At 45.6% G+C, this 24,485-nt stretch overlaps 2 protein-coding genes across 9 annotated transcripts in view; one reads left to right on the top strand and one right to left on the bottom strand.

Moving 5' to 3' along the window:
• The first annotated feature begins 3,147 nt into the window (after nt 1-3,147).
• On the top strand, nt 3,148-12,501 carry Yars2 (tyrosyl-tRNA synthetase 2). Its single transcript, XM_090319608.1, has 5 exons — nt 3,148-3,896; nt 5,520-5,687; nt 8,655-8,810; nt 9,096-9,266; nt 12,337-12,501. The coding sequence occupies exons 1-5, from the start codon at nt 3,148-3,150 to the stop codon at nt 12,494-12,496; spliced, it is 1,404 nt and encodes a 467-aa protein (XP_090175734.1). The 3' UTR covers nt 12,497-12,501.
• A 3,681-nt stretch (nt 12,502-16,182) lies between these two features.
• Nucleotides 16,183-24,485, bottom strand: part of Dnm1l (dynamin 1L) — a 46,513-nt gene continuing 38,210 nt past the window's right edge. For 2 of the 8 annotated variants that reach the window (XM_090319568.1, XM_090319538.1), the window contains 7 exons: nt 21,418-21,474; nt 20,549-20,626; nt 20,207-20,239; nt 18,530-18,706; nt 18,226-18,335; nt 17,093-17,252; nt 16,183-16,461 (listed from right to left, as the gene is read on the bottom strand). In XM_090319568.1, the coding sequence (XP_090175694.1) occupies nt 16,405-16,461; nt 17,093-17,252; nt 18,226-18,335; nt 18,530-18,706; nt 20,207-20,239; nt 20,549-20,626; nt 21,418-21,474 (672 nt within the window). In that variant the 3' untranslated portion in view covers nt 16,183-16,404. The remainder of the gene's footprint in view (nt 16,462-17,092; nt 17,253-18,225; nt 18,336-18,529; nt 18,707-20,206; nt 20,240-20,548; nt 20,627-21,417; nt 21,475-24,485) is intronic. The other 6 variants (XM_090319577.1, XM_090319547.1, XM_090319586.1 and 3 more) reach the window with 3 other exon arrangements.

The raw sequence follows: 24,485 nt of genomic DNA, 5'->3' as shown, positions 1-24,485 counted from the left end.
GAATACTTCTGTCTACCCTGACTGTTCCCTTGGTCTCTTTCAGCGGCACAGCAGGCTCAGCTCATGTAGATAGAGCTCCTCAAAGGCGATTGCAGGTTGGAGCCATAGTGAGTGTACATACTTGGTCAGTCTTTAGACATTCACGTCAAATCAGTCCTGCCAATAGCCTCGAGAAGGAGGCACGACTGGCTGCATGTTTTTAGATGAAATAAAAGCTGGGAACTCAAAAATGTCTTAAAACCATTTTCTCACAGTCAGCCAGAAAGAAATGGACCTGAGCCCAGTGTGGTGGCACAGGCCTGTCATCCCAGCACTCAGGAATCAGAGAGAGGCAGGAGGATCATGTTTACAAGGCTACCTAGTGAGACCACTGAAGAAAGAAGAGGAAAAGGAAGAAGGGAAGGAGGAATGAAGGAAAGAAGGGAGAGAGCAGGAGGGAGAGAGCTGAGATGTTGCCTTGTGTCTTAAAGTGCCGTCATGATCTCGTTTCTCAAGCTTACATTAGTCTCTAATCTGAACCCTAGTAAGTCCAATAATGCAGCTAGTACAGGATAAAGGTCACGGGGCTCAGAAGGGCTCAGCTTGCACAGAAAGGAGGCACAGGGTCCCCAGGACACACGAGGCAAATTCAAATATCTAGTCATTTCCAGGAAACCCGGCAAGACCTGAGGCAGCAGATCCAAAGACCAAGCATCTAGACCAAGTTCATGGAGAGGAAGTCAGCAGCCATGGGGAAAGATGTAGAACTGAAGTTAGAGTTGTTTGAATTGGGATCAGCACCACAGATTGCTTTACAAGTAGAGGGTGGACCTAGGGTGTGGTTCAAGTGGTAGAGTGCCTGGTCTAGCAAGCAGAAGGCCCTCTGGACTGCTAAAAAGAGGACATATTGGGCTGGGAAGGTAGGTGAGAGGGAGACCTCTTGCCTAGCATGTGTGAGGCCCTGAGCACTGCTAAAAATAAATGGTACCTTTGACTCACACCTATAATCCTAGTTACTCAGAAGACTGAACATGAGGATTGAGCTTCAAAGCCAGGTTGGGCAAGATGTCTACAACACTCATCTCCAATTAAACACCAATAAAATCTTGGAAGAGAGCTGTGGATCTTGTGGTAAAGCATTGGCCTTGAGCTAAAAAGCTCATGGAGCACACCCAGGCCGAGTTCAGGTCCCAGAACTGGCACATCCAGATACACAAAAGTACTGCTAAATGAATAAGCAAACAAGCACACTTCTGAAGTGTGTGTGTGTGTGTGTGTGTGTGTGTGTGTGTGTGTGTGTGTATGAGAGAGAGAGAGGGGAGGGGGAGGGAGGAAGGGAGAGAGTGTGTGTGCGCGCTAGGGCTTGAATTCAGGGGCTCATACTCTGGCCCAACTTTTTTGCTAACAGCTGGCACGCTACCAACTGAACCATACCTCCAGTCTGCCATTTTGTTGGTTAATTGGAGGCGAAGTCACTAGGACTTTACTGGCCATGATGGCTTCAGCCTGAGCAGGTGGGATTACAGGCGTGAGCCACAGGCACTTGGTGGTACATACTTTTGTAAGAAGTAGGATTTCCTGCAGTAACTGAGTAATTAAACCACAGTATGAAGTCATAGTTCCTGGTAGAAAGTTGCTAAGATACCTTTAAAAACACAGGTATGTGTCACATTGACGCAAAGCCGTGAATGAAATGTTCCCCTGTGAAAACATTCAGATCCTGAGTTTTTAAGTCGTGTGAAAAATCAAACCACTGATCTACTTCTGGCTTTGTTAATTGGCGATGAGTATCACATACTTTCCTGCCCAGACTGGCTTTGAACCCCAATCCTAATATAGCCTCCTAAATGTCTAGGATTATAGGTGTGACCCTCCACATCTGGCTAGTTTTGTTTTTTAATGACTTAAGAAATGAAAGCTACTGGGCGGGGAATGTGGCTCAGTGGGTAGAGTGCTTGTCTAGCATGCATGAAGCTCTGGGTTCAATTCCTCAGGACCACATAAATGGAAAAAGCTAAAAGTGGTGCTGTGGCTCAAGTGGTAGAGTGCTAGCCCTGAGCAAAAAAAAATTCAGGGACAGTGCCCAGACCCTAAGGTCACACCTCAGGACTGGAAAGAAAAATAAATGAAAGGTCCTATATGAGGCATGGTCTCAGGCTTGTGCCAGGACCGCCTAGTTGCTGGAGTGTTTTCACTGTTTTGTTTTTGTTTTGGTGGGTCGTGGGCTTGAACTCTGGGCCTGGGCGCTGTCCCTGAGCTCTTCAGCTCAAGGCCACTGCCCTACCTTTGAGCCAGAGCGCCACTTCCGGTTTTCTAATGGTTAACTGGAATTGAGTCTCAGGGACTTGAGTGTCCGGGCTGGCTTTGAACCTCGAGGTTAGGATGACAGGCGTGAGCCACCGCGCCCGGCTGGATGCGCCCTTTTCTGTGGTTGGCCCTCCTCCAGCGCCTGCCCCATTACTTCAGGCCTCAGGTGTTCCTGAAAGGAAATCCCAACTCTGCAGAGATCAACCACGGGAGGGGCCCCGTCTGTCTCCGCCCCACCCGGCTTCCCTAACACAACAGCTCAGGAGCAGCACAGGCCAATAATCCTGCACCAAAATCTCCAGGACGGGGTTCGGGAATCAGACACGAGGGTCTTGGATACTGAAAATGGCCGCAGCAACCAGCCGGGCTCCAAGAGAATTCTGCGGTGAAGAGCAGCCAACGGGAGCCCCGTCCCGCTCACCTGGGAGCCGTGTCCCAGGTGCAGTCCACCCCCCACACACAGGTCAACGGGGAGCTCAGGGGTTCCATTCACGGTGGTCTACTAAAGCTGGGACGAGGCTGCCACCTCCTGGAGCAAAATAAGAGGTCGAGGGCCGCGGGCCCCGCATCGCCACGCCCGCTCCCGGCGTCCCACGACGTTCGCGCACAAGCACGCACAGGGAAAACGGTGGTTTGCAGAGGGAGTCCATCTTTCCGTGCTGCACCCGGGAAGGTAGAAACCTCGACGGGGCTCGCGCCGGAAGTGACGTCAAGGGCCCAGGGGAACTTCGGAACCGGGGAGGCGGGGCCACCCCTGAGCGGTCAACTGCTGCCGACTGCGCAAGCGCCGGCTGACGCGGGGCGCGGAGGGGCGGGGCCGGGCCTCCGACCGCCCAGCATTCCCGTCGTACTACTGCCAAGATGGCGGCGCCCGTGTGGCGGCGCTTCTGCCGGCGCCGGTGGCCCGCCGTCCCGGGCCGGCGTGAGGCGCACTCTGGCGCCCAGGGCTTGCTGGCGGCGCTCCACAGCCGCGGTCTCTTCCAGGAGTTCTTCCCCGAGCGGGGCACGCGAGTGGAGCTCACCGAGCTCTTCCCAGTGGGCGGCCCTCGGCAGACTGTGTACTGCGGCTTCGACCCCACAGCGGACTCTCTGCACGCGGGGCACCTGCTGCCGCTGCTGGGCCTCTTCCACTTCCAGCGCGCGGGCCACGACGCCATCGCCCTGGTGGGCGGCGCCACGGCGCGCCTCGGGGACCCGAGCGGCCGCCGGCACGAGCGCGAGGCCCTGGCCGCCGAGCGCGTGCGCGCCAATGCGCAGGCGCTGAGCCAAGGCCTGCGAGCCCTGGCCGAGCGCCACGAGCGGCTCTTCGCCGACGGCCGCGCCTGGGGCCGCTTCACAGTGCTGGACAACGCGTCCTGGCACGAGCCGCGGCGCCTGGTAGACTTCCTGGCCGCGGAGGGCGGCCACTTCCGCATGGGCACGCTACTGAGCCGGCAGAGCGTGCAGAGCCGCCTCCGCAGCCCCGAGGGCATGAGCCTGGCCGAGTTCTGCTACCAGGTGCTGCAGGCCTACGACTTCTACCACCTGTTCCGCAGCCACGGCTGCCGCGTGCAGCTGGGCGGGGCCGACCAGCTGGGCAACCTGGTGTCGGGGTACGAGTTCGTCCGCAGGTGAGCGCCGCGGGGCCGGACGCCGCCCGCGCGCGTAGCCTGCGCAGCGCGCACGCGATGGCACCGGGGCCTTGCCCGTTGGGTTGGCTTTGCGGCCCCAGGCTGGCGCTCTGCCACCTCAACCACAGCTCCACTTGGAGGACTGTTTGCAGGTGGTGGTGAAGAGGCTCAGAGGTTTGTTTGGCCGGGCAGTTGTCGAAGCTCTGTCCTCACCCTTCCCTCTGAGCTTCGTTGGTAGACAGGATGACAGGTGTGGGCCACCAGCACGCGGCTTGTCTACTTCTATGTTTAAAAAGTTATTTTTGTGTCAGAGCCTGGGTGCTCTCCATGAGCTCTTTCTTTGCCCAAGGCTAGCCCTCTGCCACATCTCCAGGGTTTTTTGGTGGCTGATTGGAGATAAGAATCTCATGCACTTTCTTGCCCAGACTGGCTTTGAACTGCCGTCTTCAGATTTCAGTCTCCAAAGTTGCTGGGACTACAGGCCTGAGCCACCGGTGACCGATTTGTGGTTTATTATGGTGCCTTCCCTAAAAGCCCAGAGTGGTTTTAGCCTCGCTCAGGGGCTGTAGAGTTGATGACATCAGGAAAGGACACTGGTCGCTGAGACTTAAGGGGCGCATTGTAGGACTTTGCGGGAAATAGGTAGGCCATTGACCATTGGTCAGGGTTTGGAGTGTATATTCTTTTCCTAAATCTCCTGTTTTTAAGTTGAGAGTTTGCTTTTGTTGCTTATATCTGAAGGTGACTGGGCTTAAATAGCCTGTTTTAGGTCTTCATGTTCCATGAGGGTAGCTTTAGTTCTCAATTGGCATCTCATTTTTTTTTTTGGAAACTGTAGATGTTTGATTAGTAATGTAGATTTTAAATAACATTTTCTCTGCCATGAAGCAAATTTTATTTATTTTTTTGGCCAGTATTGAAACTTGGACTCAGGTGGCTGATCTTTGCTCTGTTTGCCGTTGAGTTATGCCTCCAGTTCTGTCATTTTGCTGGTTAGTTGGAGATGGAGTCCAGGGTCTCTCCTTCCCTGACTGGTTTCAAACTGGGATCTTACATGTCTCAGCCTAGGATTACAGGTATGAACCACAGTGCCCAGACTCTTCAGTGTTTGTTTCTGTTGTTTCCACTCCCAGTTTTCTCTCTTCTTCCCACCTGGATATTAGAAATCACTTTCCCTTTGCCTAGAACTACTTGTGTAATTAAAGTTAAGGATGACAAAATGGAAGCAGAATGTGGATATGTAACATTTATAAGGGGTACAGAAAGCATTGAGGAGGTCACATGACACTTTTTTTCTTCCTGCCGGTTTTTAGGCTTGAATTCAGGGCCTAGGGTGTTGTCCCTAAGCTTCTTTCACTCGAGGCTAGCATTCTACCACTCTAGTCACAGCTGTTTCTGGCTGTTTTGGTAATGTATTTGAGATAAGACTTTTCTGCCTGGGGTGGCTTTGAACTGCATTCCTCGGATGTAGCTTCCTGAGCATCTAGGCTGACAGGTGTGAGCCACCATCACCAAGCTGCAAGGCCCTTTGTTGCAGGAGGTAATGGAGTGAATTGTGCAGGTAGATGGTGGAACCGGTCAGTACTCGTGCTTGAAGTGTATTGTGACGTTCTCTCTGCCCAGGGTGACTGGAGAAGATGTGTTCGGAATCACAGTTCCTCTGATTACCAGTACATCGGGTGCGAAGCTGGGAAAGTCGGCTGGCAACGCTGTGTGGCTGAACAGAGACAGAACCTCTCCTTTTGAGTTGTATCAGTTCTTTGTCAGGCAGCATGATGATTGTGTAGAAAGGTGAGTTTTTAACTGTTGGCTGTGAAAAAGTAATACGTGCTTGTTAATTGTTTTTGTTAGTGCAGTACAGGGGCTTGAACTCAGGGCTTTGTACTCACTCCATCGGTGCTCTATCATGTGTCATGCCACCCCACCTCATACTGTTTAGCAAGTGAATCACTGTACCCTTTCTAATTTTTTTTTTTGTTTTTGGCCAGTCCTGGGCCTTGAACTCAGGGCCTGAGCACTGTCCTTGGGCTTTCTCAAGGCTAGAGCTCTACCACTTGAGCCACAGCACCACTTCCGGCTTTTCTGTGTATGTGATATCTAGGAGTCGAACTCAGGGCTTTGTGCATCCTAGGCAAGCACTCTACCACTAGGCTATGCTCCTGCCCCCCCCCTTCCTTTTTTTTTTTTGTTTTTTTTGTTTGTTTGTTTTGCTTGGCTTTTCCACTCAAGACTGAAACTTATCACTTAAGCCATACCTCCACTTCTGGCTTTCTACTGGTTAAAGACAGGAATCTCAAGGATTTTTCTCCCTAGGTTGGCCTTGAATCTACATCTTTAGATGTCAGCCTTCTGAGTAGGTAGGATTGTGGATACTAATGAATTTCTTAATCATGGAGAGAGTTACATAGGTGCTTACTTTATAGTGATAATGTTAATATGTATACTTGTTTCTTTTTCTTGTGGGCTGGGGCACTGTCCCTGAGCTCTTCAGTTCAAGGTTAGTGTTCTACCACTTAAGTCACAGGACCACTTCTGGTTTTTGGTGGTTAACTGGAGGTAAGAGTTTCACAGACTTTCATGCCCAGGCTGTCTTGTTTTTGTGTGTTTGGTTTTTTTTTTTTTTGGCGGGGGGTGAGGGAGTGTCGTTTGCGCCAGTCCTGGGCTTGAGCTCAGGGCCTGAGCACTGCCCTTGGACTTTCTCAAGGCTAGAGCTCTACCACTTGAGCCTCACCACCACTTCCGGCTTTTTTCTATGTATGTGGTACCGACAAATTGAACCCAGGTCAAACTCCCAGCCCTTTTTTTTTTTTTTTCCTCAAGCTGTCTTTAAACCGCGATCCTCAGTTCTCAGCCTCCTGAGTAGCTAGGATTACTGGCCTTCAGCCACCAGCAGCCATCCTACTTGTTTCTTTTTTCAGGGAGATTTCATTGTGACACTTCCACACATGTATGCAATGTATTCCAATCATTCCAGCCACCTCCATACTCTTTCTTACCTCCTTTAATGTACTTGTTCCTACCTATTAGATTTTACCAGAGAAATTGAAGAAAAGGTATGGAATACTGTTTCTGTTTTTAAATGATGCTTTTTATTTATAAATACATCCCAAACTATGCAATCATTCTTGAGAAGGATAGAACAAATTTAGATTCGTGGTTATCTGTAGGGGCCAGGAAGGGAATGGCGTAGGACCAGGTCTTCATGTGTGTTTATACTATTTCTTGGCTTTTAGAAAGAAAAGCTCAAAGTCAAACAAACAAACAAAAAAATAGCCATACTTACTGGTGGCTCAGTACCTTGTGGTCTTAGCTACCCAGGACTCTTGAGCTGGATCTTAGAGGATCAAGGCTCAAAGTCACGGGAGGGAAGTCTGAGACTCTTAGCTCCATTAAACGAGCAAAAATCCAGAGGTACAGGTGTGGCTCAAGAGCCAGAGCACTTGCCATGAGTGGAAAAGCTAAGGTAGAATGTGAGGTCCTGAGTTCAAGCCCCAGAACTGACAGTAAAAGAAAAAGGAATATCTTCAACCTGAATGCATATTATACTTACTGGCAGTACATTATGCATGTTTATTTTTCAGATTTAAAAATAGATTTTAGGGGCTGGGAGTTTGGCCTAGTGGTAGAGTGCTTGCCTAGCATGCACGAAAACCTGGGTTTAGCTCTAGCCTTGAGAAAGCCTAAGGACAGTGCCCAGGCCCTGAGTTCAAGCCCCAGGACTGGCACAAGGAAAAAAAAAAAAAGCCAGAAGTGGTGCTGTGTCTCAAATGGTAGAGCTCTAGCCTTGAGAAAGCCTTAAGGGCAGTATCCAGGCCCTGAGTTCAAGCCCCAGGACTGACAAAAGAAAAAAAAAAGCCAGAAGTGGTGTTGTGACTCAAGTGGTGAAGCACTAGCCTTGAGGAAAGCCCAAGGAGAATACTCAGGCATAAAATTCAATCCCATGACTGGCTGGGGGGCGGGGGGCATGAATTTTAGTGAGGCACCAGTGTCTTGTGCCTGAAATCCTATTTACTTGGGAAGCTGAGATCTGAGAATTATGGTTTGAAGCCAGCCTAGGCAGGAAAATCCATGAAACTCTTTACTAATTTTTTTTGCCCATATTGGGGCTTACACTCAGGGCCTGAGCACTGTCTTTGGGCTTTCTCAAGGCTAGAGCTCTATCACTTGAGCCATAGCACCCTTTTTTTTTTCTATCTATATGTGGTGCCGAGGAATCGAACCTGGGTCTTCATGCATGCTAGGCAAGTGCTCTACCACTAGGCCAAACTCCCTGCCCCAAACTTTTATTTTTTTTAATTTTATTTATTTATTTGTTGGTCATGTGGCTTGAACTTTAGGCCTGTGCGCTGTCCCTGAGCTCTTTAGCTCAAGGCTACTGCCCTACCCGTGGAGCCACAGCCCCACTTCCCATTTTCTAGTGGTTAATTGGAGATAAGAGTGTCATGCTTGGGTTGGCTTTGAACTGTGATCTTCAGATCTCAACCTCCTGAGTAGCTAGGATTATAGGCGTGAGCCACCATGAAACTATTTCCAGTTCAACCACCAAAAAGCCAGAAATAGAGCTGTGGATCAAATGGTAGGGCAGTAGCCTCAAGCTTTGAGCGGAAAAGCCAAGCAAGAGAGCCAAGACCTAAGTTCAAGCCCCAGGATCTGCACAAAAAAGAAAGCGGGGGGGCGGGGGGAGGGAATTAAGGATGCTGGAGATAAGCATATGTGATAACTGTAACACAACTGTGTAACACTTTTCTTCTCCTGAAGGTACCTGAAGCTCTTCACTTTTCTACCCCTTCCAGAGATCCATCACATTATGCAGCTGCACGCCACAGAACCAGAAAAGCGAGGTGCCCAGAAACGACTTGCTGCAGAAGTGACAAAGCTGGTTCATGGACAGGAAGGGCTGAATTCTGCCAAGAGGTGACCTTCAGAGTCGTATAATGCTCACAGACTTGAGAATATTGGGAGCTGTGCTGTTTTATGGTTATCTTGCCATTAATCATTGACCAAGATTCCCAGCATTCCAACTTTAGTGCTTTATGCGTTTATGGGGGAGGTAGGAAGACGGTCTTATAATTACATGAGCTGGGTCTGGCTCTTTGAGAACCTTTCTGTATGGAACATAGTCGTATTTCTACAATTGGTCAGTGGCTAGGAGCATATGCCATTACACTTACCTGCTGTGGCCTTTGACATGTTTTCCAGGTGCACACATGCCCTTTATCACAGCAGCATCGATGCACTGGAGGTCATGTCGGATGAAGAGTTAAAGGAGTTGTTTAAGGAAGCTTCCTTTTCTGAGTTAGTTCTTGACCCTGGAACAAGTGTCCTGGACACGTGTCGCAAGGCAAATGCTATTCCAGATGGTCCCCGGGGGTAAGATGATTTAACTCCTTGGTTTACACTGGGTGTTAAAATTAGTACCCATGCTCCCAGAAAGAGTGTGCTTTCTGAAGAAGGCTTTAGTGGCATCTCATTACTTGTAGAAGTTAAGTTAGTCAGTGAGCAAAATGGAAACTGAGTACTTATTGTTGAAAAATCCCTTAAATGTTCTACAATACTGAGGCTTGAACTCAGGGCCTGGTGCTTTTGTCCCTTAGCCTTTTCATTCAAGGCTGGTGCTCTACCATTGGAGCCACTGCTCCACTCGTAGGATTTTCATGGTTAATTGGAGGCAAGAGTCTTTGCACATGTTTCCTCAAATCTCAGCCACCTAAGTAGCTATGATTATAGGTGTGAGCCAGTAGGACCCTCGTTCAGTACTTTATAGTGTATCTTTTTGTTTTGGTGCTAGTCCTGCAACTTGAACTCAAGGCCTGGGTGCTGTTCCTGAGCTTTTTGCTCATAACTAATGCTATACCATTTGAACCACACCACCACGTTCAGCTTCTCGATTGTTTGTTGGAGATAAGAGTCTCCTGGACTTTCTTGCCCTATATGGCTTTGAACCATAATCCTCAGAGCTCAGCTTCCTGAGTAGCTAAGGTTATAGACATGAGCCGCACCTGGTTCCCAGTATATTATATTTTATTAACATTGATTTTTTTTACATCATATTTCGAATACCACCTAATATATTTTAAAATGTGATTTAATGCTGGGCCTGGTGACTCATGCCTATAATCTAGCTACTCAGGAGGCTGAGACCTGAGGATCTTGGTTCAAAGGCAGCCTGGGCACTAAAATGTCCGTGAGGCTCTTATCTCCAATTAGTTACCAGAAAATCCAAAGTGGTGCTGTGGCTCAAGAGGTAGGGTAGTAGCCTTGAGTTGAAGAGCCCAGGGACAGTGCCCAGGCCCAGAGTTCAAGCCCCACAACTGACAAAAAAAAGTGATTTGAATTTCTGAAAATGAGATGAGTCTGATGTAACTTCATAAAGCTTATAAAATATGCAGTATTTCTCTAGAGAACTACATCTTTTTCAAGAAATAGACTGAATTGCTCAGTTATGCTTTAGTATTAGTTCATATGCTTTATATGGGAATGTGGGGGTGCATTGGTCTTGAGCTTGAACTGTCCCTGAGCTGCTCAAGGGTAGTGCTTTACCACTTAAGGCACAGCGCCACTTCTAGCTTTTTGAAGACTCTTACGGACTTTCCTACCTGGATCAGTTTCAGAAAAAAAATTCCTCAGATCTCAGCCTCCTGACCAGCTAGGATTATAGGCATCAGTCATTGGTGCCTGGCAAATAATTGTTTATCCATTGATAGCCAAATAGTGAGAGCGTGAGACAAATTGAAGACTTTGGCTGCCTCATTTGTAGCAGTTTGAACACACTACCATTCTTTGCCATTATTCCTCTGGTGAATGACATTTGCTGTAATTTGTTCTCTTCCAGTTAGTTAGGGTTGTTAACCTCTATCCTAAAGAGCCTTCAAAGGCACATGAGTAAGGAAAGCCCATTGTCTCCCTGATAGGCTGATATGTTCAATAGTCACTGTTTTTGAGGCTGCTGTCTTATATATTCAACAATGTCATTAACTTTAAGGATTTTCTTCATAGCCTGGTGCTGGTGGCTCACGCCTGTAATCCTTAACTACTTAGGAATCTTGAGATCTGAGGATTGTGGTTCAAAGCCAGACCAGGCAGGAAAGCCTGTGAGACTGTTCTCTCCAATAACCACCAGAAAATTGGGATTGGAGCTGTGACTCAAAGTGGTAGAGCGTTAGCCTTGAGCAAAAAAAAAAAAAAAAAAAAAGCTCCTGAACAGTGCCAGCGTCCAGGACCTGAATTCAAGCCCCAAAGAATTTTTTTTGGGGGGGAGGGTGTGCCAGTCCTGGGACTTGAACTCAGGGCCTGGGCAGTGACCCTGAGCTTCTTTTGTTCAAGGCTAGCACTCTACCACTTGAACTAGAGCACCACTTCTGCCTTTTCTATTTATGTGGTACTGAGGAATGGAAACGAGGGCTTCATGCATGCCAGGCAAGCACTCTTACCTAAGCCTCACTCCCAGTATTTGCTGATACCAAATTAATTGTCCCAGATTTAGCCAGAATTCTTAAGTAATGCTCATCATTTTCTTATATTGGGTCAATTAAATAGGGTTGGTCTGTATATGTTAACAACCTGGAAATGAATAGCCTACAGTACTTCTTGTCCATCAATACAAAATCTTTGTATTGATGGGGTTTTGGGGTTTTGGTTGTGTGTGTGTCTTGTTTCTTTTTGTTTTATTCTGGTCCTAGGGCTTGAATTCAGGGCCTGATCTGAGCTCCCTGAGCTTTTGTACTCAAGGCTACCAGTCTTAACACTTGTGCCACAGCTCTACTTCTGGCTTTTTGATGTTTGATTGGAGGTAAGTCTCACAAACTTCCTTGCCTTGGCTGGCTTCGAACCCCAGTCCTCAGATCTCAGCCTTCTGAGTAACCAGGATTACAGGTGTGAACCACTAGCATCCGATACCTCTTTGATTTTCAGGAGTTTCTTTTCTGTTATTTTTCTCCAGAAAGCAAAACTTCTGTTCCTATTTACCTTTCATTTTGAAAGCCACTAGCAACTGAATAGATCCCTTAAGGGTTGTGAGATAGCCCAGTTCTAACCCACCCAGTAGAAGAGTCACTATGATGCCTTGCATTTGTTCCCTTGGAAGATCATTAAAGGCAAATGTGTAATCATAAACATGAAGGCAAGAAGCTGCCAAGCAGCATGGTTCACACCTATAATCTTAAATTAGTGTGCTAATATCTCAGGGTCTCATTGTAAAGCCAGTCTAGGCAAGAAAGTCGGTGAGACATGTCCAGATAGCCAGCAAAAAGCAAAGAGTGGAGATGTGGCTAGAAGACTAGCCTTGTACGAAAATGCTGAGTTCAAGCTTAATACCATTGTATGTGAACTCACATGATAACTGGTTTCCATTGGAGAGCTTTTGAAGTTGTGAAATGCGTATATTTTGGGAGAGGGGGAAAGTGTTTATATCTCTCTAGTAACTAAGTGTTTCTGCTTTTAGGTATCGGATGATAACGGAAGGCGGAGTCAGTATCAATCACAGACCAGTAACTAATCCTGAATGTGTTTTAGTTGTTGGACAACATATTCTCAAGAATGGACTATCTTTACTTAAAATAGGGAAAAGAAATTTCTACATTATAAAGTGGCTTCAGTTATGAAATTATTTTTTGGTTGTTTAGACATATCATTCTTTTTCTAGTGTACCTATCCTGGGGCTTGAACTCAGGGCCTGGGATTTGTCCCTAAGCATTTTTTGTTCAAGTCTCATGCCTTACCACTTGGGCCACAGATCTACTTCCCACTTTTTGATGATTAATTGGACATAAGAGTTTCATGGACATTCCTGCCTGGGTTGGCTTAAAATCATGATCCTCAGATCTCAACCTCTGGAGTAGTATCTGATTTTATTTTTTGTTGTTGTTGTTGTTGCTGGTCGTGAATTCTGGGCCTTAGCACTGTCCCCAAGCTTTTGTACTTCAGGCTATCACTCATTCACTTGCCATGGCTCCACTTCTGAAGTTTTGGAAGTTCATCTGTGTAAAAGTCTCATGGCTTTGAACCATAGTCCTCCGATCTCATCCTCCTCAGTAATTAGGATTACAGGTATGAGCCACCAGCACCCAGCGTGGCTTCATTCTTAAAATACATGGACGGTTTGATTCAGTACAAAATAGAATGAAGAATACACTAGGACTGAGAATATGACTAAACTATTTTTTATGGACTTGATAATAAGGTTTTTTTTTAATTTAATGGTTTATTTCCTGGAATACAAACATTGAACAGTTTAGAGCATCATGATTTCTAGGATTAAACTTGTGAAAATTCTCCTGTAATGTCTTTTCTATCCTGTCCTTCTTGTGGGGATGATGAGCACAAGGCAGTTACAGAGTGCACTCGTCTTGCTGTGTCCTGTGGTTCTTCTATGACGAATAAGCCATGTTGTGCTGGAGCTTTGGCTAAATGATACAGCATCTTGCTAGGTTTAAGCTGAAATCTAGCTGTGTTTCTATATTAGAAGTGGCAAATCTATTCTTGGGAACACAAATGTCTTTAACTTTTTAAACAAGAAAATAGAGTTCTTAAAAAGTTAGATGGGCTGTGAGTTTGTCCCAGAGGTAGAGTGCTTGCCTAGCATGTGTGAAGATCTGGGTTCAATTCCTCAGTACCATATACACAGAAAAAGGCAGAAGTGGTGCTATAGCTCAAGTGATAGAGCTCTAGCCTTGAGAAAACTCAAAGATAGTGCTCAGGCCCTGAGTTCAAACCCTGGGATTGGCAAAAAAAAAGTTAGATGAGGTCACAGTTGTTATTAGATATTACATGAGTTTCTTGGATTCCTACAGTGGAAATATTTATCAGTTCAGAAACATATCCTTTTTCTTTTTTTGGTTGGTTGTGGCGCTTGAACTCTCAGCCTGGGTGCTGTCCCTGATCTCTTCAAGCTCAAGGCTACCGCCCTATCCCTTAAACCATAGTGCCACTTTTGGTTTTCTGGTGGTTAACTGGAGATAAGAGCCTCACGGACTTTAGTGCCCAGGCTGACTTTGAACCACGATCCTCAGATCTCAGCCTCTTGAGTAACTAGGATTACAATCGAGAGCCACCACGTCTGGCAGAAACATACCTTTTTATCCCCAAGCAGATTGTAACTAGAGGTGAACTGTAAAGGAATCAGAGCAGTAAAGGTAAATATTTCACCACCTATGTAATTATGATACAGCAAAAGATACCCAGACAAGTCTTCAGGTAAACCTAAAAGAATCATATTGGTTCTTTTTTTTGTGGGTCAGAGGTCTTAAACTTGGCCTAGGCACTGTCCCTGAGCTCTTCAGCTCAAGGTTACCACCTTACCCTTCAGCTACAACGCCACTTCCCATTTTCTAGAGCTGAAGTTCCTTAGCCAATGACTTAGCTACAGAAGAACCTGAGACTTACCTCTAATTAACCTCTAAAAAATGGGAAGTGGGGCTCAGCTCAAGTGTAGGATGATAGCCTTGAGCTGAAGAGCTCAGGGACAGTTCCCAGGCTGAGTTCAAGCCCCATGACCCACCAAAAACTAGTCTCGGGTCCTTTTGTGCCTGGGCTGGCTTGGAACCTTGATCCTCAGATCTCAGCCTCCTGAATAGCTAGGATTACAGACGTGAGCCACTGTACCCAGCTGTTCAGCTCTTTACATAGTACACAGGTTAACTTTCCAGAACTGATTCCACATCTGAAAATTAACAGCACTAGCACTCGTTTCCGGGGGATCAAGTGAACTGCAGAAAATGACCAGTTCTACAAGGCTTCTGTCTAGTATATAGTACATCATATCCAGAAATGGATATATGTAATGATACCTCAATAAGCTGTAAGGTTACTAGAAAAGGCAGCTATAAAAATTTTTGGTACGGGATAGGCTAAACTAGTGGCTGTAAGTTAGGCTGGGTGCCGGTGGCTCATGCCTGTAATCCTACTCAGTAGGCTGAGATCTGAGGATCACAGTTCAAAGCCAGTCCAGCCTGGCAATAAAGTCCTTGTGAGTCTCCTATCTCCAATTAACCACCAGAAAACCAGAAGTGCTGTGGTTCAAAGTGGTGGAGTGCTAGTTAGCCTTGAGCTGAAGAGCTCAGGGACACAGTGATGAAGTACACAGTTACAAGCTCATTTAAACTTTGCTGAGATACATTAAGAGGAATTCGTTTATTGACAAACTTGACTGACATTTTATACCAGCAGTTTTATTTACACAGCAAGAACATACAGTATCTATTATAAATAGGCTAGAGATTTCCACATTGCAGAACCTCACTTTTCAGAGCCAACAAGGCAAGCTTTCTTGAAATTTCTTGCTTCTGGTTTATGCAGTGTAGTGCCAGCAGGTGCCCAGCATGTTTTCAACTTGAAATGTGATAGGCAGAAAGAGGTGCATTGTAAATGTTTTTCCTTGCAAACTCAAAAGACTTGATGGTAGTCACCTGGTCTGAAAAGTCACGGTGGCTCCGGTTTCACAACTGGTTTTAGGTTTTTTGTATGGTAACATTTAGGCAGTATACATTCAATGAATGGATTCAAAGATGTCCTGTCAGACTCATTTGGGCTTTCTGTGTTTGAGATCACTTGCAGCCAGTTATTTCTCGGTAAATGGGGACCATAAGCTAATGTTTGTGTTTTCCCTGCCAAAAATCCTTCATAAAAACCTGGCTATAACCTGGCAAGCTGTATCTGTGATACATAATTTTCTTAATGTGTATGGAGTGTTGCTAACATCTCCATCTTCTGAATGCTATGTGGTCAGTGGGTGTGTATGTGCCTGGAGGTTTTTCTCTGAAGAGCCGAGCTTGGCCGGTCAGTATTTCCCAGTCACTCTGCTAACAGCTTATACAGTGAGTACACTGGATTTGATACCCACATGAAGGCAGTCTCAGAATATGAGAAAGTGCCCACACAATGGGCACATCTGATGTACTGTTACTGCATTTGCAAAGAGTAAAACTCAGAAGAACTGGCTGTCATTTCCAAGCCCTATCAATCAAACAGGACAAACTGTTTTAATGCAGGCAGTCTTAATGCTTGCTTTCAGGTTGAAGTGTGAGTGAGTGAATTTGAGTCTTCAGGGCTCCAGATCCGCATGTGCCTTCACAGCTGAGACTGCAGAGATTTAACCTACACTGAAGGACACTGACTATGTGAGAGCGCCAAGCCCCACCTTTCAGAGCCAGGTCAGTTGTATGGTGCGTGCATTGTCTTCCTGAAGGACTGGAGTAGCTGTGAGATGAGCACGCTTACACAGGTCTTCCCCACAGGCACACAATAGTTCTTTTAAGTTCAGATGAAACTCTCAGAAGACAGACTTCATATATACATTCTCTCTATGTATACAGGGAAACTTTAGAAACAGCCATTTATTACTGGATTAAGTGAGTGATTTGTTCTGTAATGCAGAGTACACTTTTCGTGCATAGCCAGTGTTCACAGGAGCAGGTTCATACCGTGGCGAACACAGGTCATCAATACAACTCTACTCAAGTAGGCAGCAACTAGCACATTTTGAGCCAACAGTCTCAGTGTTACATAGTTTTCTTCACCAGAGGTGAGTCTCTCGGATTTCAGCAATAATTTGACTGGCTCCTTGTAATGCCTGCATGGAAGAAAATGAAAGATTACAATAAATTTGAAATATATAGAGAAGTTTCTCTTTTTATGTTGACTTTTAACCTAATTTTTTGCTGGTCCTAGCCTCTGCACCATAGCTTTTTGCACCGGGCTAGCACTCTTACCATTGGAGCTACACAGCTCTACTTCCAACTTTTTGCTGATTACTTGGAGATAAATTTCAAGAAGATTCCTGCCAGGAAATCCTCAGATCTCAACTGTCTGAGTAGTCCGAGTAGCTAGGAATATAAGCATGAGCCCCCAGTGCCCAGCTTAACAAACATCTTTATCGCTAGCTTTTTCTTTCTGTTAGTACTTGACTAAAGACTAGATCAAACCAGCAATCCAGATTCATCTGCAGCTTTTAAATAGATACCCCATAAAAACTGGGAAGTTCGGGGCCGGGAGTATGGCCTAGTGGTTAAAGTGCTTGCCTAGCATGCACAAAGACCCGGGTTCGATTCCTCGGTACCACATACATAGAAAAAAGCCGGAAGTGGTGCTGAGGCTCAAGTGGTAGAGCTCTAGCCTTGAGAAAGTCCAAAGGACAGTGCTCAGGCCCTGAGCTCAAGCCCAGGACTCGCCAAAAAAAAAAACTGGGAAGTTAATAGTAATACCTTTAGCATATCAGCTGCTTCTTTCCTCCGCTGTGCCATGTCCTCGGATTCAGTCAGAAGGTCGTCCAGTAATGAGGACTTGTACAGTTGTCCGACCAGCTCACTTTGGAGAGTGTCTTTCACATGATTAACCAGGAAGTGCATCACTGCCTTTGGCACACTGCAAGACAAAGCAGAGCTATTAAGCTTTGGGGCTTAAATTTTGGCTCCACAAAATAATAAAGTTAAATAATTGGAATTACTTTGGGATTTTCCTTAATGGCATTATCACAAACATTTAGGAAAACAACATTTGGGGGGAGCGAAGGTGCCAATCCTGGGACTTAAACTCTGGGCCCTGCCTAATTCTGGTATTTTATTTTACCTTCATCTCATTGATCGGTATCCCGTGTATTTACTGAATCTCAAAGTAATTAACTTTATAACTCCAAAGTGCAAGAAAGTTCAAACATCCATAATCTGGTGAATGGCCATACAAAATATAGCATGTTCATATTTATGTAGCGTTTGTCTTCTATAAGACAGTGGGGTACTGATTCAGGGAGGTGGGGTGTGTGCGTACACACATGCAGTCAACAAAAAATTGGAAAGTGGAGCTGTCGAGCAAGAGCATTGAGTAAAAAAGTTAGAGGACAATGCCCAGGTCATGAGTTCAAGCCCCAGGCCTTATGAATTCCTCAACTATTAAAGAACTTTTTTCTAGGGGACTGAACTCTGGGCTTGCCACTTGAGCTGCCTCTCAGCAGTCTTTTGGCTCTCCTTTAGACACAGGTCTCTCACTAACTGCCTGCTCTGACCTGAATCCTCCGCCCTCCTAGCAGCTGGAATTAGAGACAGAACAAAGGGGAGCCAGGTATAGTGATTAACTCTAAAGACTGGCAGCATGTCTCTTATACCACACTCCCCCACATTTATTTTCTGAATCTGGGGCTTGAACTCAGGACTGGGCACTGACTGAGCTTTCTCAAGGTTAGCATTCCACCACTTGAGTCACAGTGCCACTTTTGTCTTTTTCTGAGTATGTGATACCAAGGAATTGAACATACAAGGCAAGCACTCTACCACTAACCCAAACTCCTGCCCCCCTTACACAACTTTTAATACAAGTGTTGTCTGTCTTGTATAACACTAACCTGTCTTGAATATTCTTTCTGACAATAAGAAAATAGGATTTGATGAGTCGTTCAATAACTTCACAGTCTCGCTGCTCGCGGGCAGACAGCTTTCGTGCAACAGGAACTGGCTAAATGAGATGAGGGAGAAGTGTTACTTCCATGCCATTCTAAAACAGCCACATTTAACACTGACAAGTTGACACTGAACAGTAGTGAAAGAAAAATGACTGGCACAGCGGGGTGGAGGAAGGGAAGCTTCCTCAAAATGGACTCCTTCTAGTCTCATCATTTGCCAGATGTCACCCCAACCCTCATGGCTTACCACATCCAGCAGGTTGACAGCGTGGCCCTTTTGGGGACTAGCTGGCATAACTGGAATTGGCTTGGATTTTTCTTCAGCCAATAGTTCTTCAGCTTTTGACGTTTTCAGCATTCCCCTCCAGTTGCCTGTTGTTGGTTCTTGACCACTGTCTCCAATTCCACCACCGCCGGAGGCAACCTGGAAACACATGTTCCCGATACCTGTACCAGCCATACGTACAAGGTGGCATTACCCAAGAGCCCCTGTGCCCGTTGGAGCTTGCTGAGACAGACAGCTCTCTCCCAGAGACTGGGGGTGGCGCTGTGTGCCCAGGAGCCTGAGCTACAGACACGGGAGGGTGCAGAGGGCCCACCCCTCAACCAACTACAGGGCTGGGCAGAGCTATAGCCACCCACGAGGAAACCCACAGCTCCCTCTCAAGTTCACCTCATCTCACGTTCCATAAATGCATGTTTCTACACTTAATTAAAACAAGGCTAGCGCTACTTAGTACTATCTGGGATACTGATTAATCTTCCCTTCTCAAAAAAAGATGACTGCTTACAACAATGGAGGAAACAATCCATCAGTACTGAAGAATACTGAAGACATGTTTTAGGGCCACTTTCAAAAGTCTATTACTAACAGTAGTTGTAAGAAAATGGCAATCTTGCATATCATATTAAACCACTAGCCCAAATCTGCCTCTAATATGTTGAAAGTGAGCTATATATCTGTGTATAGGTGTAAATTAAGTATATAGCAACTTCAAGATGTAATGATATTTTCAAATGTGTGTTACAAAGAAATGAGTGATGAGTGAAACCTTAGGAAGTGAGCGCGCACATTCGGAGGGGTGCTTATGAGTGTCTTCAGTGGTTGTTAGTACATGAGTGGAAGGGAACATTCTTCAGGCTGTGAGATTTAGTACCATACTTCTGCCTCCTAAGTAGGGAAAGGAGGTAAGTGCTGAACAAACTTAAAATTTCTGCTGACATAGTCATTAGGAATTGACAGCCCATTCAAACTCTCACAGTCCCCTTTTGTTTTGATTGGCTCAAGCAAGCATTTGAAGCAGGTATGAGGGAATGTATATTTAGAGTGACACACACACACACACACACACACACAAATGAAAAGCATGATAAAGAAGTATTAAAGGGTTATCCACCAGTCCTGGACAGATCTCAGAAATGCTCAGAAGTACCATTTCCATCTGTGGATTCCTACCAAAATTCAAGACTCATAAAGTTCTTTTTATACTGGTAGTAGAGCATGTTCTCAGGGTCAAGGCGCTGTCCCTTAGCTGTTTCACTCAAGGCTAGCACTCTACCCCTGAGCTACAATCCCACTGCCAGCATTTCAGTCCTTCCTTAACTGGAGATAAATGAGTTTCCTGCCCATTCTGGCTCTGAGCCGTGATCTTCAGATCTCTGCCTCCTGACTAGCCAGGATTAGAGGCATGCGCCATCAGCACCTGGCCAGTTTTCATCTCTGAAACTGTAGTTCTTGATCTTCAAGAACAGTTTTTAAAAAAAGAATAGTTTTTCATTTTGGTAATACAGTACGAAAGCCTAGTGCCAACTTACATGTGTTAGATAAAAGGAACATTAAGACCACAACAGACAGGAACTAGTGATGCCACTATACAAACAAATTCTAGGTATTAGCACTTCCATTCTGAAGCAAAAGACTCACATTTTTAGTTTCTCTTCTGCTCTCCTGAATTAACTGTTAAAAGATATGTTAAAACATGCAATTTAACAAGCAAATTTTAAATACCAATGGCTTGAAAATAAAAAAAATGCAGGATAATCTCTTTAAATTACTTCTTTTGTGTGTGTATCATCTACATTGCAAGCAAAAGCATGCTAACATTTGTAAAGAATGCAGTTATGTAACTTCAAAGCTTCAATTAGACAAGTGGTTTAACCTTAGCACGATACCCCATAGTAATGTCCTCCTACTCAGTGTACTGTCTGCAGATTACGTTGCAGCGAACAAGCAGGCATGCGGGCTTAGATTAAAATCAGAACAGACCTTGCCATCAGCCTCGGCAGAAGCAGCAGGGGCGGGCTCCTGGGAGGCAGGCGCCAGAGCACTTGGAACCTTAGAAGACTACGGCAAAAAGTGCACTCAAACATTTGATCAATGTGACCTGCTTTCTCTGAAACAATACTAAAATACATGAGAACCAAAAATCATGGGCGAGGTCAACTGGTCTGGTAGGCCTCACGACCTCTGTGAAAAGCTTTCTTCAGATGAGTACCTAAGAAAAATCCAAAAGCTTCATTTTGTTTTGGGAACTGAATGTGATCTTTTCTGACAAAGAATTCAGAGCCACAGATAGTCATACAACACTTTTTAATACACCAACTACTACACTTACGCTAATTAAAACCTGTTCAATTGTCTTCCTTCAAAACAAAAAACGTTGGATGATTGTTTTATTTTTTTTTGGTCAGTCTGGGACTTGAACTCTGGGCCTGGGCGCTGTCCCTGAGCTCTTCAGCTCAAGACTTCCACCCTGCCCCTTGAGCTACAGCACCACTTCCTGTTTTTCTAGTGGTTATTTGGAGATAAGTCTCTCGGTCTTCAGTGCCTGGTATGGCTTTGAACCTTGATCCTCAGATCTCAGCCTCCTGAGTAGCTAGGATTACAAGTGTGAGCCACCATACCTGGCTTTGAGTTTTTTGTTTTGTTTTTTTTAAGGAAGCCCTGACATTTAAAAAGCTAACCTAATTTAATTGAAGTGTATTCTAATACAATTATCTTTAAATTATTCACAGTTCATTTTAAACTTGCATACTTTTCTTCAACTATACAACTAAAGTTGATTCTGCAACTGTGTAACATTCTGAAGTTTTACTACCAATCTAGTATTGGGAATTAGGCATAGTTTTTTTTACCTTGTCTCGAGATACTGCTGAAGGAAGTTCTCTTGCTAACCTGTTTCTCCTTTGTTCCTATAAAAATGCAAACAAACAGACACGATTATCAGAATCTTGAAAGATGCCAATGGAAGAATGCCATCTTGGGCTGGGAGTTTGGCCTAGAGGAAGAGTGCTTACTAGCATGCACGAAGCCCTGGGTTCAATTCCTCAGTACCACAGAAAAAAGCAGTGGTGCTGTGGCTCAAGTGGTAGAGCTCTAGTCTTGAGAATGCCCAAGCACAGTGCTCAAGCCCTAGGACTGGAGAAGAAAAAGAGAATGATCATGTTGTTTGGGAAGGATGGCATGCCTTGTAGCCTCTCACTGTTGAGACACATGGCACAATTCTACTTTAAAGAGGACAGTCATTTAGCTCAGTGCTTCTCTATCTTGCTTGCAGCCCGGCACCCCGGGTGTGATGCGTCAGTATGAGGTGGGCTGTTTCATGGTGTGAATGGCCCCCTACGTCAGGAATTCTCCAGTGAGGAAACAGACGGACGCCTTCCTCTTCCTCACTAAGGTACGGAGGACTGAGTTCGACGGTCCTCTCGTAAGGGAGCAACATCAGCCTTCAGGACCATGTGAGGATCTGAAGTGCAAGCCTCAAGCTCGCTGGTCTGCACACCTGTCTAAATGCAGAGCAACTCCTTAAAGAAGTAGCTGACGTTGAGGTTGCCATTTTTAAATGTTTGGTTTTTTTTTGGGGGGGGGGGTGGGAGGGTGGTCATGGGGCTTGAACTTTGGGCCTGGGCCTTGTCCCTGAGCATTTCAGTTCAAGGCTACCACTCTACCCCTTGAGCCACAGCAGTACTTCAAGTTTTCTAGTAAATTTAAGATGAAGACTTTTCTGCCCAGGCTAACTTAGAACCACAATCCTCAGATCTCAGTCTCCTGAGTAGCTAGGTGTGTACCACTGGCGCCTGGCTTTTTGAAATGTTTTTGAGCCCAAAAAACCTAGAATCCTAGCTGCATAACTAACATTGAAGAGGACAATGGTTCAAGGCCCAACCAGACAGAAAAGTCCAAGAGACTCAAAAGGAGAGCTAGACCCAGTGACACTCATTCACTATACAGCCCAGGTAAGAAACCTAATAGAGGCAGCCCCAGTATTTGGCAGGAATGGCTATTCTGTCCAAAATAATCACAAAACAAAACCAGGTCTAATGGTATGGCTTAACAGTCGAGTGAGTGCCTACCTGGAAAGCTCAGGCCCTGAGATCAAACCTAAGCATTGCCCCAAAAGAAACCACTTCATACAATTAGTATACACTAATAAAAGGTTTTTTTTTGTTTGTTTTTTTTGGTGGGTCATGGGGCTGGAACTTGGCCTGGGTAATGTCCCTAAGCTCTGCCCTACCCTTGGGCCTGGGTGTTGTCCCTGAGCTCTTCAGCTCAAGGATACTGCCCTACCCTTGAGCCACGCCCCACTTCGAGCTTTCTAGAGGTTAACTGAGTCTCAGATCCTTTTGTGCCCGGGCTGGCTTTGAACCTTGATCCTCAGATCTCAGCCTCTTAAGTAGCTAGGGTTACAGGTGGGAGCCACCACGCCTAGCAAAAAGGAATTATTTTTTTGCATTTTTTTTTTTTGCCAGTTGTGGGGCTTGAACTCAGGGCCTGAGCTCTATCCTTGGACTTTTCTTAAGGCTAGAGCTCTACCCTTGAGCCACAGCACCACTTCCAGCTTTTTCTATGTATGTGGTGGTGCTGAGGAATTAAACCTGGGTCTTCATACATGCGAGGCAAGCACTCTACCACTAGGCCAAACTCTCAGCCCAAAAAGTAATTTTTAAAATAACCAAAAGGATTTTTGGGGTTTTTTGTTGTTGTTTGTTTTTTAAGTGGATCATATTGTTTATTTTGTCAGGTCTTCAGTGCATGCTAGACAAGCACTCTACTACTAGGCTATACTCCTGAGCCAACCCACTTTGTTTTCTAGAGGTTAACTGGAGACAAGAATCTCTGGTCCTTTTGTGTCCAGGGCTGGCTTTGAACTTTGATCCTCAGATCTCAGCCTCGTGAGTAGCTAGGATTACAGGTGTGAGCCACCACACCCAGCAACATTTTTTTTCAATCAGCTATTTTAATTGTTTTCCTTTTCCATAGGTGGTTAGCTAGTAGGGAAAAACACATAGATTTGTAACAATCTTTAGAAAACAACCAGTTCAACTTTACTGGCCCTGGACTCCAGCAGATGTTAACTCTTACTCAGCCTTCAGCTTCTAATGCAATCACCCTCAAAGGGCAATTGTGCGGATTAAATAAATCTTCACAGTCATTAAAACTAAAAACATATTCATTTGTGAAAAATGTGCTCTAAGCTGGGTGTGGTGGCTCCCACCTGTAATCCTGGCTACTCAGGAGGCTGAGGATCTGAGGATCATGGTTCAAAGCCAGCTGGGGCACAAAAGTCAGTGAGATTCTCATCTCCAACCAACCACGAACAAAGCTGCAAGTCGTGTTGTGGCTCGAGTGGCAGAATGCTGTTCTTGAGCAACGAAAGCTCAGGGACAGCATTCAGGCCCCCAGTTCAACACCTGGGACTGGCACTACAGAAAGCAAACAACAAAACACAGTACCTTCTGTTTAACAGGTACTTGGAACTAGAATTTTCCTTATGCTCCCCAAATTCCAAGATATATACAGTAAAGCTCTAGAAAACACTCAGAAAAAAAAGTAGCTCCTATAACACTTCCTTAGCTTAAGAATTTACTGCTTGCTTGTAACACTGAAACCAGCTTCTACAGATTTGTAACGTGAAATGTTTTAGAGTGTATTTTCTTTTCTTTTTGGTGCATCAGTCGTGGGGTTTGAACTCATGATTTGGGTGCTGTCCCTGAATGCTTGTGCCCAAGACTAGTGCTCCACCACTACATCAACAGAAAGGAAAAAGGTCCCGGAGACCCACACATCCCAGAAGAGTGAGTGAAAGGAGTCCTTTGGTGTTTCCAGTTCGTCAGGCCATTCTGAGAGTGCTGCCTTCACAGCAAACAGAGCCAAGCGAAAACAATCTCAAATACTCGCTTGGTTCTGGATTCTCTAACATGAA

The sequence above is a fragment of the Megascapheus bottae genome, chromosome 2 (assembly GCF_031878675.1).
Source record: "Megascapheus bottae isolate mThoBot1 chromosome 2, mThoBot2.hap1, whole genome shotgun sequence".
Taxonomy (NCBI): domain Eukaryota; kingdom Metazoa; phylum Chordata; class Mammalia; order Rodentia; family Geomyidae; genus Megascapheus; species Megascapheus bottae.
The sequence above is the reverse complement of the archived record's forward strand: the minus strand, read 5'-3'. Positions and strand labels throughout refer to the sequence as shown.

What these genes read in the sequence shown, in the direction of transcription:
- Yars2 (XM_090319608.1), top strand. Translation starts at nt 3,148, where the DNA reads ATGGCGGCGCCCGTGTGGCGGCGCTTCTGCCGGCGCCGGTGGCCCGCC. An exon ending in GGGTACGAGTTCGTCCGCAG is followed by an intron (nt 3,897 to 5,519) that starts GTGAGCGCCGCG and finishes CTCTCTGCCCAG; the next exon opens with GGTGACTGGAGAAGATGTGT. An exon ending in ATTCCAGATGGTCCCCGGGG is followed by an intron (nt 9,267 to 12,336) that starts GTAAGATGATTT and finishes TTCTGCTTTTAG; the next exon opens with GTATCGGATGATAACGGAAG.